The sequence below is a fragment of the Nicotiana tabacum genome, chromosome 12 (genome assembly GCF_000715075.1).
Source record: "Nicotiana tabacum cultivar K326 chromosome 12, ASM71507v2, whole genome shotgun sequence".
In the NCBI taxonomy this organism is placed as follows: Eukaryota; Viridiplantae; Streptophyta; class Magnoliopsida; order Solanales; family Solanaceae; genus Nicotiana; species Nicotiana tabacum.
This window is the reverse complement of record NC_134091.1, coordinates 42,491,377-42,507,631: the sequence shown is the minus strand read 5'-3', so window position 1 is coordinate 42,507,631 and position 16,255 is coordinate 42,491,377. Positions and strand designations below refer to the sequence as shown.

Genomic DNA, 16,255 nt, shown 5'->3' with positions numbered 1-16,255 from the left:
TCCAAACAAGTAGTTTGTAATTTCCCAAGTGCTTAAAATGAATTTCTGAACCATGCCAAAAAGTGATAACATCACAACCATTGAACTCGAAATTACCAGCAAAGAAAGCAAAAATTTGTGCAAATTAAATCCATGTATAAACTATTGTAGCCAAGAAAAGATGTTTGATGAATCTTATGAACACTAATGCAGGAAATAATACAGTATTTGGTTGGCCAGATAAGAAATAATAATAATCGCTTGACTAATGTGGCATTTTGTTGTCTGCTTGAGTTAAATAATATCCACGTTAAGTTATGCAAAAAAAAAAAAATCTATGATGCGGGATAGAATGTGGAATAAAAATGTGTATTACTAATATGCGGATTAAACTACTTAAAGACAAAAGCGGACATTAAAGTGAGTAATCTGTACACTACAATTCCCTCATTAAAAATCAGAACACAAGTACACAACAATGCATAACAATCTTTTCATTATTTTTCACCCCATAAACAATACCTACACTATAATCTTTGCACAGTTAGTATGTGGACCAAATAGCCTAATAGAACATAGTGGTTACGTACAAATGATTCTTATATCAAGACTAATTTGCATATTTATGTAGGACCGAGTAAGCAAATAAGGGGGAACAAACAGATGTAGACCATGCCTTCATCTCCATTATGCACGACTTAAAGGATAGGATATATGTGATATCTGATACTAGTAACTGCACATAAAAAAAATACTATTAAAATTTCTCTATTTGGAAGAATGGTCTGGTCAAAACCAAATCTAATAAGATCCTGGAATTCAGTTTTAGCTTCTTTGTCAGTTTCTCCCCATCATTTCCATCACTTCTTTGATGATGACTCTGTCCATATGCAATGTATATACTTTTGGAAACAAAAAGGTGTAGCAATAATTGCAACTAGAGATAAGACTCAGAAGAAGTAAAAATTGCAGAAATACCAATAAAGAGATAGGTAATGCAACCAAGAATGCCCAAAATGAAATGATTGAATGTACCAAATTATTTCAAGGACTTAAATTAGAACAAGCAGTGGGCACCTATGTATACAAATAGGTGGTACAAAATTATTCATATCAATAACTACTTGGGAAATAGACTTCAATATGATGATAACAACTTTAAGATATTCTGAACAGAAATGAACATCCATCCTCATCGTTCATACAAATTCACTTGCTCAATTTGGCAAAGAAAGGAGGAGGTTCAAATATCTAGGTCAATGAATAACATGTTTTAGGACTTTACTTAAAAGCATAACTGGCAAGCTTAATGCAGTTATTAAGATTTAGCGAGACAGAAGACAAGTGCCTTGGCAGGACTTCACAGGTTAAAATTTGAGTAGGTACAAGTAGTTTGTAGAGTTGAAATACTTGAGCTCCTATGGTTATGCTGAAGGCTCTTCCCATATTTTTTCACGCCAACATTAACCCTGAAAAAAATATGATTATCATTTATCAGCTCATCCATATCACAATGCACAAATGTGGAAAATCTTTGCTGCCTCTGATTCTCCCAGAACAAACTTTAATCGCTATAGTTCTGCTAGTTTTTAATGCCAAGAAATCTACCAAGAATCAGTGAATCAGACGCCAATAAGGATTCCAATTAAAACAGCTCCAGTTACACATTTAAAATGAACATATCAGTCCCAAGGAAGCTCAGTACAGCAGTAGACAACCATGGATCGCCAGAGGCCAAAAAATAGGAGAATATGGTGATTTCTGCTCCTACTAATTTACATAATCATTTGAGCCAAAATAAAGAGGAAGAATATATCATTCTTCATTTAAGAACCGCATACCCGTTACTCATGTATTTAATTTTTAGTTCTGATAAGTGATAATCCTGTATTACGTACATTGAATATAAGTACCTAATAAGTGCATGGTCAATGAATGCTTGGTCTTTTTCGAATGAAGTGCCAGGGTGCTGTTCTATATGCAACTAATGATTTCTTCACACATCTGGTGAAATGAAATTGAAGCCGTAGCCTTGCAAGACAGTTTCAGACTAAAAGGACATGACTACTTCCATACGACAATGATCTTTTCAACTTAAAGGAGTAAGTAATTAGCCAACTTCAACCAATATAGCAAGATTGGGCCATCTATCCATTATCACATACAGTAAACATCTTCTAACTGGGGCTTTCGCGAACACTAACGAAGGGAAGAGGAGGTTTATGGAAGTGCATTAGCAGACTATGGGAAGAATTTTTAGATTATCTAAATTGGAAGTTAGAAATGGACAAAGAATCAAGTTTTGGACAGATTTATGGATAGGGGATGAGTGTCTGAAATCTAGATTCCCTAATTTGTTCACTTATTCTGTTAACTGGGGCAGTACCATGTCTGATTTCTACTCAGATACAGGTTGGCAGGTAGTTCTCAGAAAGAATTTGGATGATTAGGAAGTTGAGGATGTTTCCCAATTGCTGCAGCTAGTAGGACAGGTTGCAATTGATCATAACAAGGTGGACTCTTTGATTTGGACTGCCAGCAAGGATAGGACATTCTCAGTGAAAAGCTGTTACAACAGGTTGATAGAACAGTCAATCACAGAGATAATAACTGGCCTTGGAAGATTATTTGGAAAACCAAAGCTCCAGTTAAGGTAGATTGCTTTGGGTGGATTGCAGCCTGGGGAGCCTGTTTGACTCAGGATAATTTGCAGAAAAGAGGCTTCAGTCTGTGCAATAGGTGTTATCTATGTGAAGAAGAGCAAGAATCAGTGAACCATCTCCTTCTTCATTGCAGAGTATATGGGCAATGCTGGGATCTATTTTTTAGCATCTGTGGTATTTCTTGGGTGATGCCTCAATCTGTGCAGGGCTTATTAGAAGCTTGTCGATCTCAAAGGGCACCTAGAAGGCTGAAACAGATGTGGAAAACCATTCCATTGTGCATCCTATGGACCTTATGGCTGGAAAGAAACAAGGCTTGTTTTGAAGGACATAGAAATCACATTATTAGAATTTTATTTGAAATGGGACATAGAAATCACATTATTAGAATTAAGAATATGTCTTCAGAATCTGTAATTTTTGGTGCAAATGTAGTCAGTTAGGAAATCTGAATCATTATATGGAATTTCTGGAGGTGTTAGAAGGGGAAGAACAATTTGCTGATGTTGTAATTTGGGATGTTTTCTGTATCTTTTTATACCATCTTGGTACCTTATAAATAAATATTTACCTTATCAGAAAAAAATCAGATGCTTCCTGTGATGCTACATTTTTAGTAGGAAAGTTTTTACAAACGTTAAGTTCTTTCCATACTATTGTCGCTTAGGTCTATTAATGAAAAAAATGTTTAAACTTGCAACTAGTTGTGAGCTTTAGTTGAGAGAGGAGCAGACTCTTGTCAAAATTGAGAATCAGTCAAATATACAGATGGTACACACAACTTTTTCCTTTTTTGGATAAGTAGAGAAAGTACATACAAATTGGTAGACATATAAGCAACATTTCATGATATGAACTAGAGCTTGTATCTGAACTCATAACAGCTTCGTAAAATTACTCTATATCAAATTCATAGTGAATAGGAATATGCAATGCAAATTAATCTACCGGAAAAAGATGCCTCAGAAAAGCGCATCTTACAACATAACAATCAGACAAAAAAATCTTTAAATTCAAGCTAACAAGTCAGACACAATTATACAGTTACACTTGATTCCAATCATTAGCATTTGCATTGCATGGAAGTTGTTAGTATACATGACCAAATGAATTAAAAAATTTTAAAAATAAACCACAAATAAAACATACCATTCACTCATTCAATTGCTCAAGCTCAGCCTTCAATTGCTCAATCTTAAGCCCCATAGACCTCTGAATCACTCCTTTTTCACTCTCTGACAGGTTTTCCAACAACCCATAATACAAGTCAAGAACTTCCTTAACAGCAGCACGAGCACATTCAGCTTCTTCGTTAAAATACACAGTTTCTTTGGATTCCATAGCTGATTCTATCTCCTCTCTTGCCTCTGCAAACTTGAGGTTAATTTTATCAACTTCTTTATCAGTGTCAACACTGTATTTCCTTACATTCTGCGAAATTATGAACTGGGTCGATGAATTTGATCTCGTTGGACCAAGAAAATGTCTGGCTTTCGTGGGGTTTACGGATATAATTGAGTCAGATGTAAGAGTTGTTAAGGAAAAAGAAGATTTGGGTACTGTTGATTTCTCAAAAGGGTGTTTGAGAAGCGATTTGCAGAGAGAGATTGATGAACGTCGATGCATTTTGATTGAGAGAGCGAGCAAGAACGCAAAGGAAAATGAAAAAGAAAACCCTTTCCTTTGCTGTTCTTGATGGGGTAACTAAACCCCGATCTAGTGATTTTTAATGGGCTGAAAAAGAATTTGGTGAGCAAGAAAGGCCCATGTTCCCACTTACAATTTTGAGAAATTTATAATTTTTAGCCTCTCCAAATAATAATAATAATAGCTGATAAATGTATATTGTTTGTATGAAGGTATATATATATATATAAATGTAATATTTTGCCGGGGAATGCGATTAGTTTCGCCCGACCGGCCAATTTTGAATTTTGCCATGCATTTTTTGGAAATAATGTTGTAATCTTGGTAGGGTTCGGACAATATTTGGTTACACATTGGCCCCTCGACTGAAACTATTTACATCCGTTAGCCAATATAAATAAAATTATACACTAATTGCACATTTACCGGCTATTTATTTGGGTGGACGGCTATACAATGTAAAAACCCCAAAAATGTACTTGAAGAAACGGGAAAAGTTGAAAAATCAGTATTTTAGTGAAGTACACCTTAAACAAGTTTTAAATTACTATGTACTATTTGTAAATACTTATGGTCAAACGGGTAATTTTTTTGTATGGGATGTTCCTGAGGGGACAATCCAAGTGGATTTGGTTGAATTGGTAACTATAGTTCCAATTGCAACTTTTTGACTATCAGATTGCTTTTGCTAGGACGAATTACACACACGTGTTCGAGATCAAAAGTAATTTGGATCAGGTAGAAGTGATTAGCCACATACATTTTCCCTCTGCAAAGTTGACAAATAGGACTTCTTCAGATTCTTTGTTATCTATTTTGAGAAATTGGATATGTTTAACTGAACCCACAACTAAGTCTCCAAAACCACTTCACTTTATTAACTATTGCTTCAAATCTTGGACCAAACTGTAGATTATGCAACTAATCTCCAAACTCAACAACCCCAATTCATCCATGCAACTTACATAAGCACATACCCTTAAATAACACCAGTCGTCCAACTTAGAAACAAGCTACAAGGAAAGGGAGAACCAATACATCTCGCGCTACCAACTAGAAAAATCCCATCAAGATAGGTTAAATCGACGACTTAATTATATACTTATTTCATGGCTCGCACACTAGTACTCTTGGAAAACAAGTTCACTAGCCTATCTCAACTAATTGCAAGCCATTCGAGGAAATGGAAGCGCAAATGGAGAGCATGTTATGGCTATGGTGATGAACATGATCCTGTTATTCAACTCAACAATGAAGAGATTGATCAGAGTTACTATTTTGGAGAAGTTGATCCAAACACATGTAGTGGTGAAGTCTCTGCAATCTGGAAGAAGAATATAATCATGGGAGGGAAGTGCCAGCTTCCTGAATTTTCTGGTGTCATAATTTATGATACTGCTGGGAATTTAGTTAATCCCAAAAATCCACGCCCTCTTGCACTTCCATGGAAAGAATAATGTCCCTTGCATTCATAAAAATGATGAATATTGCTCTAATATTTATTATGTACTGGTTGTTTATTTCCTTCTTTTCTTTCTTTTTATTGTTCTTAAATCTATTGAGAACCAAGTGACTTAATAATGATACTCTCTCTCTCTCTCTCTCTCTCAATGTTTATAACTTGCCTAACTTATTAACCGTTGAGACTGAACAATTGCATAGGCTGAAAATTTGGATATATTGAACTCAAAATATATTGTACAAGACAGGGAAGAAAAGAAAACCTTTTTACTACAAATGAAAAGTAAGATCTAAGGCAAAGTGGTTCATATGCCTAGTTTACCTACTTGACGAAAGGGAACAAAATGTCTTATCAGTAATTCAATTATCAGTATTTTCTAAGTACATCAGATTTCATAGTATCTAGTTATTTTGCAGGTTCATCAAGTGTTGGTCAAATAGAATAATCTACGTCAGTCAAACGAATTTCAGAAAATTGAAATGCCGTTGAGTTCTAATAATAGTTACTCCCCTACTAAAATACAAATTACTAACCATACAGGCGCGCACACAACAAAACATAGAGACAGGAAAATGAGGGATAAAGTTTGCGAAAACTATTCAATTCTTATGTATTTGAGAGGAGCCACACACTGAATATGCAGGTGTAAGTATATTAGAATATAAACTGGACGAGGGCAAGGGGGCGGGGCAGGGGCCCGGGTAAAGGGGAAAAAATGCTTAGAACTGATCCTTTGCAGTCCCTCTGTTTCACAAAATAAGGAAATTGGCACCTCTTCATCAGCAAAAGGTTGAATGTATCCATCAAATAAAGAATTTTCCTTGTATGGAATCAACTGTACATCTCAGGTTTGAGGACCCCCACGTAGGGTAAGTTCCTATAAAGCTCAGCAAAATCTAACCCATAGCCAACCACAAAATAATCTGGACACTGCATGCAAATTAAATGACGAATGATAAATAAAAGGTTACTTACTTGAACCAAGATTCCCAGTGCGGAATAGAAAGTTATAAGTAAACATTTACAAATAGAAGAATGGAGTTTCAATTAATCTTTTTCTGCAGGAGGAAAGGGGAAGGGGGATGTAGGAGGCTAGGAGCTATCCAAACACAAACTACATCTTTCTTTCTAGACATGCTGTTGTTATAGGCTGATTATCCATCAAAATAGCAACGAGTCTAATCTATTGTAATGCTATGTTTCAATATTTGATTTGCCAATAGTATCTTCCTGTGATATCGGTTAGCGACATGCAGAGAAATCTCAGTTTCTCAATTTAATTATGGGGCAAGAAAAGAACTAAAAATGTAGTATCATTTTACAAAACCAATGCCAACTTTTTCTCTATTGCATAAATGGTCATCAACCAATGTAGTAAACCAACCTCTTTGTCATGAAAGTTACTGGCTGCTATAACAATGAATAATTTCAAGTCTTCTCATGCGGAAGGGACATATTAAGAAAGCACATAAACCGTAGAAGCATATATCAAATACTTGCCAATTTCACAGTGTGGACAAGAAAATTTGCTACTGCAATAAGTCTTTCATAGGTGGAGAGAGATTAATCTTTCCTTTTTCATGAATTAAGAGTTAACTTAAAGGTTCTCGAAATATGCTTTTTTTTCCCCAAATAAAATGCTTTAGCTCTTTAGATTAGGCAGGTGATTGCTACAGTCTCCCCTTCTCGTTTTACTTCGTTTATTTTCTGTTAGACAGTCTGGGAAGCAGAACGCAACTATGATAAAAGAAGCATTGCCTTTTTTTTCCCCTGCTAGACAAGATAAAGCAAAGAGAATGTTAGAGATTACCTCAAAACCACGGTAGAACTTCCCTTCTCCGACAAGTTCAAAATTAACCTTCCTCTTTGATGGTTTATCAAGGAGAGTGCACACTGATATGGATGATGCCCCTTTAGATTTCAAGTGTTCAATGAGGCACGACAACGTGTTTCCTGTATCCACAATGTCCTCAACCTGGAGAAATGTCAGAAGAGCCATGATTATCAGCTCAGATTCAACATGTTTCAAAAACAATAATTAATCAAATAAAATGTCAGTATGCTGATATGCAGGTTCATTTTAGATATGGTCACCAATACAATTTTACAACTTAAACACAGGATTCACGAGTCCGACCGATAGGTAAGGCTAAGTTGAAAGAATCTTCATGCTCCAAGCACGTAACAAAACTTATATATACTGCAACTCACACACAACACAAGCTAATGGTTCGCTTATAAATCTGAAAATTGAGGAAGGGAAGGGGAAGACTGAGACAACCAAATAGCAGCAGTTATGACGACAATAGATGGGGACACGACAAATTAACCAGCCAAGATACTTGGAGAATGAAAGCTCGACCAAGAGGACCCTAATACACACTTTGGCAGGATCTCCCCTAAATCCTAAATGGTAGCAAGATATTCTACTGGAAAACGTGTACCTTATGTTAACTAAGATGTACACGTGATCTTTTGTCAAGTCATACATGCAACATCTCAAATGTAAAGGGACTTAAAAATCCAGTCACAAAGAGCAATTTTCTTGCTTCCCCCTAGTTATAAACAATCTTTCTGTATGTGCACCCACATCAGGTGATTTCCATTTTCTACCTTTCCAGCAAAAATGTGTAAATGGAGAAGTGCTTAGGGTGTGTTTGGTAATGATGGAAAATATTTTTCGGAAAGCACTTTCCAGAAGAAACTTTGTCTTACTATCCAACCCTCTAATGTTTAGAACTATTTCAAATGGACACGATAAGAGAAAAACATAAGCGAAGAAAGTCATCTTTCACTCTTTTATGGAAAATATTTTCAAGAAAGGTATCTTTTGGTGTTTGGTGGCCAAAAAATGTTGGATTCATACCAAGCACACCCTTAGTCTTGCAAAGATTTCCATAAAGTGACACAAACAGAATACTTTTATAAATTACAACAGTTTGAATTATGATGTACAAAATTTCAGCTGCTAGAACTGAAAAAATAAGTATAACCAGTGAATAAAGATTGCATTTTTAATTATCTCAATTGCACGTATATATCTCAAACTGATGAACCCTAACATACCAAAAAAAGGAATTCTCCCAAACACTATAATTAACAAATTCATACCAAAATCACATGCTTTCCAGTAACATCAATTTTCAAGTCGCAAGAAATCTTGGGTTTGCCATTGGATACAGTACCAGAGCCGTACGATTCAACCCGAACAAAATCAACGGAAATGGGAAGTTTGATTTTGCGAACAAGGTCAGCTAGGAACAGAAAAGCACCAGTGGCAACGCCAACGGCGACCGGAGCGGATTTACAAGAAGAAAAGTTGAGGGTAATTTGGGAAGCAAGCTCAGAAAGTCGTCGAGAAATTTGCTGCTCTGTCCATAAAACTTTTTCTATATGATCCTCCAAATTGGTAGCCATTGATGCCTAAGGGGCAGAATCAGCAATAGAATAAATGAAGGAATCTTTTACAATAGAATCAGCAATAGAATTGCCTGCAACTTTGGGGATAGAGTTTAAGGGCCTTTTAATGAGTTTTTTAATTACTTCATACGTAACACATTGATTATTAAATATTCTCTAAATGTCTTTTGTTTAGATTTTGTTGGAAAATATGCTTTTGCATTAATTTTAGTTTTTGGTAACCAAATTGTAGAGATTTTTTTGTAAACAAAGTTATTGAAGTTCATGTCTAGTAATCACATCAGACCAAGAAACTAATTGGGAAAATGTCTAAAATTATTCATCTACTATGGTATATTGTTTACTTCTGTCGTCCGTTATACTTTTTATCCAATCTAGTCCCTGCCGTTAATCAAGTTTTAAAAATTATCCCTAACCCTAGCGTTTTGACATTATGGCAGTTGACCCCCTCAATTTCATCCATGCCAGCTATCATATCATCGACCCCACCAAATTAAAACCCCACAGACCCATCGCATTCCCGTCTACAAAGAATTAGGGCTCACACGACCCCAATTCTATTTTCCTCGGCCTTCAATGTCGCAAGGAAGCTCTTCTTCCCAAATTAGGTGTCGTTGTGGCATCATTGCAAACCACTTCACTTCAACGACTCCATTAAACCCTAGAAGGCGATTTTATAAATGTCTGAAGCCTAATGTTAGTGATTCTCTAACAAAAGCTCTAAATTATTATCACTTTGCTCTAAATTATAGTCTAATAATAAAGATCTTAGTTTCTTCTCTAGTTTTTTTGTCTTCGACAGAATCGTTCTTGTGGTTATTTTGAATGGGAAGATGAAATCTCGTTGAATAGTGATTTGGTTACAACTAAAGATCTAACATCATCTTTGGAAGCGATTAAAAATGATAGGGATAAATTGAAAGAAGAATTAATTGCCATGGAGGCTCTACACCAAGCTGAAGCTGTAAAATTAATGAAATTGAAAGAGAAGGTTTTGAAGGCGAGGATGATGCTTATGATTTCATGGGCACTTTTTATTGGATTTGTTGCGGCGTTGATGATAAAGTGAATGTTGGTGAATCTTGTTGATGTCTATTGTTGTGATCATTTTTTAGTGAATATGTTTTGTTTTCAGTTTTCTTCTCGTTTGAAATTGGAAGAGAAGGTGTTATGTATATTATTTTGAACCGTTTACATTAGTTAATGTAATTTCAATATTTATGTATTTTGTGTATGTATTCGAGGGCACCAATTGTGATGAACCTGATATATTATTAGTTGATGTTATGGGCTGATGAACATAGCAGTTACAAAAGCATACACATTGTATGTGTTGAAGGCATTGTCTCTGTCAAAATCAAGATAGTTTTTAATGGTGATAAACCTACAGATTCCTAAATCTTGGACAATGAAGGGGTTGGACAGCATCTATAACAATGAAACGAACACTTAAACCATTCATAAACGAACACTTAAACCATTCATAAACTAATAGTTGGACAATAAATAGGAATGAAACGAACACTTAAATTCATAAACTAATAGTTGCTTCATCACAAATGGATGTCACATTAACACCTCAAAACAATATCACAAACAAGTGACAACATGACATCCAAGTTTCTCCAACTAGACAGTCAAACTACATTAAACCCCAAACAAGGGGATGTCACATTATCACCCTAAAAACCTACACAACCAAGTGATAACATAACATCCGAGTGAACATGTCACTAACTAAACAGTCACACAACCAAAAATAACAAGTTTACTTGGCTAACAGTAATTACATCACAACTAAAAATATACAATCATAATAGAGTTCAATAGCTCCATATTTTAGAACATCATATTGCATTAAGTCTGCTTCTTCCCATTACCCTTATTTGCTTCCAACTTGGCCAATCTTTGTTTGTTAAGTTGGTTACCAATAATAGCATTTTTTTCATCACCTCAGCTTCATGTTCATTAATCATGTTCATCGCTTTGATTCTAATATCCTTAAACATCTTAATGATTGGCTTGTGCCTTGCTTGTAAGATCCATGCATTGAATGACTCAGTCAAGTTGTTGTCCACAGACTGGTTCTTGTAAACAGTATCAAAGAATGCCCTACTCAAATATTTTGGTAGATACTTTAAAAAATCCTCAGCAACTTCCTTTCCATCATCATCTACTTGACTCACACTCTTTATCTGATCTTTGAAGTCCTTTTCATAAGTACTCCATGCAGCCCGCCAAAAGAATTTTTTGTACTCATCAAAACCCCATCTCCTACACCAATTTGCTTTTATATGTCTTACACAAAATCTGAAGTGTGACTCAGGAAGAACAGTTTGGATTGAGTCAATCAACCCCCACAAATATCAGTAAATATTATCAAATAACAGTACAAAGAAACTAAGAAAATAGCTAAAAATAACAGTACAAATAAACAGTACATACTTCTGTATATCTGATATAAATGTGATTCCTCTACCCATTTTGAGGTCTAGTAAAGTCTGCAGGTGACCTAAGAACCACTTCTAAGTAAGTTTTGTTTCTTTATCAACAATAGCCCAAGCCAATGGATAAAAATGATTGGCAGAATCTTGACTAACAACCACCAAGAGCTGACCTTTAGCTTTCCCTTTCAAAAATGTTTCATCCAATCCAATGAAAGGTCTCAAACCACTCTTAAACCCAGACTTCATTGCTTGAAAATAAATATACATCCTTAAAAGCCTCTTTTTGCCTTCTTCAAGAGTATATTTTGATAAGTTAATTATCACATCACTCCCAAGATTGCTAAGTTTCAGTTCATTGGCATAGGCAATAAGCTTATTATATTCATCTGAAAAACTACCTTCAAGTTTCTCCAAAATCATTTTCTTTGCCCTTTTGCACTTAGATTCACTAACATTTACATTAAATGCAGCTTTCAAGCTTGCTCTCATCTCTTTAACCTTAATTTTGGGATTATCTTGCAAGCTTTTTTTTAAGTAAGCAGCTATTGTATTTGCATCAACTCTTTGATTTTCAAATGCAGGTTCACATATGTGCTCAGGCTTTAAAGTCTTGAATTTAAACCGACCCCCTGAAGAATCTTTAGATATATGACAAACAAAGGGGCAGTCACCAACACATATGTACCTAAGCCTTGCTGGGTCACTTTTAACTTGCTGCAAGTCATATCCATTTGTAAGAGAATACATGTTGATCACTTTCCTAGCTTCATGTATATCCTTAAATGTCATTGACCTATCTAACTCTTTATAGTCAGTTAACTTATCATTGATGTCCCTCTTCTTTTGTAAAAAAAAATTGCTCCAATCCATCAGAACTTAATTCAGGAGAATCAGAATCATTTCCCTCACTTTCATTATCACTACAATCAGTAGCAGCTTTAACTTCTACTGTGTGTGACTCACTGTGAGTGACTATATTAGGTACATCAATTGCTGGTTCACACTCTTCTACAACAAACAAATTAATAACATTACACCATTTACTAACAAAGTCCAATAAAGTCCTAATCCCAACACCCCATCTATTTCATAGTATCTACCAACAAGACCCCTTACTATTAGTTGTTGCACCCCTATATACCCAAACTTGGTATCATATTCATCAACTTAATCAGCATAAGAGAGTAAGTTAGAGTCATAACCTTTATTGATGTACACATACTCCTCTTTATACAACATACGTGGCTTACTAGTCCATTCCCCACCATGATGAAAAACTAAGTCAACTAGCACTATCTATAAAAGGTTGCATAGTAACCATGAATAAAGTTATTACATCCTACCATAGTAAATGCATAAAGAAGTAACAAAGACAAGAGGTACAGAAGTAATAAATAAACATGTAAGGGAAAGACTGAATAAACAAAAGAGGGGATAAATAAAGGGAATAAGAAAAAGGTACAGATATAGATGAATAAAGAAACAAAATTGAATGAGGTATTATGATAAAGAAATAGACGCAAGCATGCATATGGGGGACCACATAATAAAGTATCAAACTTAGAGTCCCACCTCAATAAAATAAGTACAAAACATATATGTAAGAGACCCACATGAGCATCATCTTCAAAGTAAATGCAGGTGAAATAAGGGACCAAATAACAACAAGTCAGCTATTAACAAATACTTCAAATCCCTTTTCACTTAAAAAAACCAACCATATGCGACCCTTATTTAAAAAACAAAAGGGACCACACATACTTGAAATCCTAAACCAGAGAAAGTTTTTCTAAAACAAAGTAATAATAAACCAAATATCATTAATTCCACCAATATACCCTAACCGACCAACAAAAACAGGCAAATAATTAGGGTATAAAGTTAAAAGTCACATGCAAGCACAAATAACGACAAAAATACAGACAAAGTAAAATCCTAAACGACAAATCACATATCTAAGCACATAACAGTGAAATCCCTAAACCACGAAGCATAATCTAAAAACCCTAACGTTAACAGAAAAGAAATGCGAACCCTAAGACAAAAATGCTTCATTTATAAACAACAAGCATATGAAACTAGCAGAAAAGTTCAGATTTTGGGGGAAAATCTTACCTTGGACAACATTAAACACTGAAAATAAAAAAATTTCTTTTGAACCTTCCACACTCTTCTCTCTCGTTTCTATCGAACGTATACAGACCAAATGACTCTCTTTGTTAATTTAGACGGGTCTAACTTATTTATTTAGCGTGTAAACGGGTCACGAGTCACAGATCACGGGTGGGTGACAAGGAATGTAATGGGTATGTGTGGTTTTAATTTGGCGGGGTCAATGATATGGCAGTTGACATGACAACTGACATGGATAAAATTAAGGGGGTCAGCTGCCACAATGTCAAAACGTTAAGGTTAGGGGTAATTTTTAAAACTTGATTAATGGTAGGGGCTAGATTGGACCTTTTCCCAAACTAATTTCGGGTAAATACCAACATCCAAAGAATAAAGAACCATTTAGACCCATTCACTTTATACTGAGATTTTGCATATATTTTATATTTCTAAAAAAACATCTTATCCTAACGCAATTAACTTTTCAAAATAAATATAGAAACATAAATTATTTTTAGAATATTCAAGAAAACAGTTTTAAGATAAACTTTTTGTAAAAATATGTACAAATGACATCTAACAAGATCAGTCCCTTTCCATATAACTCTAATATCTCAATATTGTTTCAAAAAATTATCTATACATATATGTACTAAAAATGGAGTGTTGAGTAGCAAGCAAAAATAGGAGAAAAAGATTAGAACATGCGAAAAAATCACTGTTACATGAACATTAGAAGTTGGCTTTATTGAAAATTGTTATCACACCGGGAAGAAATAGAAGAATTATGTAAAAATATGTCATCACTTCTGGGAAGATTTGGACGAGGTGGTACGTAATATTCCGCTCACTGAGAAGCTATTCCTAAGAGGTGATTTTAAGCTATTCCTTCATTTTCTTTTCTTCCCCTGCTCTCAACTTCCATTAAAGAACCCTCACCTAAACCTCCCAAAGAATTCCAAGCCAACAGAAATTATATTTTTATCTCCTCTCTTTTATTTTCTTTCTCCTTCTTCTTCTTCTCTTTTCAACCTCCATTGTAAGTGAGTGTACACATATTTTTATTTGCATATATTACAATTATAATAGATTGGTTCTCTTTGATATAATCTCTTAAACTCTAATTGGTTCTCTTCGATAAGTTACTCCCTAATAAATTTACGTTATGTGTACCATCATCTATTAATAGGATAAAATCCTCTAAGATTAATGAGGATGGTTTTGAATGCAAAGAGAACATGTAAGACTAGGATGTGTTTTAGTAATTAGGAAATAAAATAGGCCAGCTTTTAGGTCCTTGAAGAGTAAAAACAGAAATTAAAAGGGTTAGAAGGAAAAGAAAAAATCTAAAGGCTGCCCTAATTTTCATGTTTTAAAAGGATAGACTCTCATTCACTCTCACACACATCTTTACACACGCCCGAGCCACAACAACAGCTGGAAGCCCTAGAGTTTCAGATCTGAAAACAAAAACTCCCAAATATCAAAATAAAAACTCCCAAAGAAGAGGATTTCGAAGAGCTGATTGACCTCTACTGGTTGCTATACAATTTCTGGGATTTTCTGAATTGATCAAGTTTTAAAAATCATTTTTGTTTTCTGTTGCTGTTCTGGGTTTTCTGTAGCTGAGCTCCACTTCATAGCTGTTGTTTTTCCTGCCTTTATTTGGCTTTTTGTAAGACTTTGCACTGCTGCAAGGTATTTATTCCAGCCTCAAATGATGTAATTGTTGTTTAGATGTCATTGTGCTATGAAATATGCCAATTGTGTTTCTGTTGAATGCTCTTACATATTGATTGCAATTTTAAGTTGGTATTGAAATATTTGATGTAACTCTTGTCTAAAACATGTTGTAGATTCAAATAACAATAAGATATGTTTAAAAATTGAGTTGGTTTTGTGGTTTGACGTTTTGCTTTTACCTGCTGGTCTGTTTGTTTGGTAATAGCAATTTGTGATGTTAATTTTGCCATACCTAAAACTGAAATTGTTTGTTACTTGTGCTAGAACCTGTTTTCAATTGATTCATTTAAGTAAATGTTTAATCATGTGTTGAGTGTTGTTTCAGATTTAATTAGCCATGAATTTGACTATAAATCTCCAGGTTAATCAGGCAATTCTGAGTTCATTTCAGCAGGCAGGGTTGAATAGAAATGAGGATTTGGGAATAGTCTTAGTCCTAAAAGTTGTTAGAGATCACAAATAGTTATCTTAATGTAATAATGTTGCATCAAATTAGATTTACATCTTTCGTGTGCTATTGCTAAGCAGCTTATGATGTAAGGATTAATTGCATGTTTGATCTTGAAGATGGTAGCCCCCGTTATTAATATTGTTTCGAACAGCTTGAGTTTCATTTACTGGGTTTGATTATGGGTTTAGAGTTGGGCAGACTTGTACCCATATAAACACCTCCAATATAAATAAGTTTTAAGGTGATTAATGGCTGTTAGATACCCTGCTAGGATCACTGTAATTAATTTCCCATCCACCACCAAGTGACTCTAACATTAGAGTCGAATGAC

At 34.8% G+C, this 16,255-nt stretch overlaps 4 protein-coding genes and 1 long non-coding RNA gene across 5 annotated transcripts; 2 read left to right on the top strand and 3 right to left on the bottom strand.

Annotated features, from left to right (window-relative positions):
• Positions 1-997: 997 nt before the first annotated feature.
• On the bottom strand, positions 998-4,359 carry LOC107768979 (embryogenesis-like protein). The gene is made up of 2 exons (XM_075226401.1): positions 3,792-4,359; positions 998-1,448 (listed from the first exon to the last, which is right to left on the bottom strand). The coding sequence occupies exon 1, from the start codon at positions 4,266-4,268 to the stop codon at positions 3,795-3,797; it is 474 nt and encodes a 157-aa protein (XP_075082502.1). The 5' UTR covers positions 4,269-4,359; the 3' UTR covers positions 998-1,448; positions 3,792-3,794.
• A 1,039-nt stretch (positions 4,360-5,398) lies between these two features.
• LOC107768984 (uncharacterized) lies at positions 5,399-5,746 on the top strand. The gene has a single exon (XM_016588158.2). It carries the CDS (start codon positions 5,399-5,401, stop codon positions 5,744-5,746), a length of 348 nt encoding a protein of 115 aa, XP_016443644.1.
• Positions 5,747-6,202: 456 nt separating this feature from the next.
• Positions 6,203-9,281, bottom strand: LOC107768980 (uncharacterized). Its single transcript, XM_016588155.2, has 3 exons — positions 8,863-9,281; positions 7,562-7,726; positions 6,203-6,681 (listed from the first exon to the last, which is right to left on the bottom strand). Exons 1-3 carry the CDS (start codon positions 9,166-9,168, stop codon positions 6,583-6,585), a joined length of 570 nt encoding a protein of 189 aa, XP_016443641.1. The 5' UTR covers positions 9,169-9,281; the 3' UTR covers positions 6,203-6,582.
• Positions 9,282-11,696: 2,415 nt separating this feature from the next.
• Positions 11,697-12,407, bottom strand: LOC107768983 (uncharacterized). Its single transcript, XM_016588157.1, has one exon. It carries the CDS (start codon positions 12,405-12,407, stop codon positions 11,697-11,699), a length of 711 nt encoding a protein of 236 aa, XP_016443643.1.
• Positions 12,408-14,425: 2,018 nt separating this feature from the next.
• LOC107768981 (uncharacterized) lies at positions 14,426-16,060 on the top strand. The gene is made up of 2 exons (XR_001644287.2): positions 14,426-15,428; positions 15,835-16,060. It is a non-coding gene; the product is annotated as an uncharacterized LOC107768981 (long non-coding RNA).
• Positions 16,061-16,255: the final 195 nt, after the last annotated feature.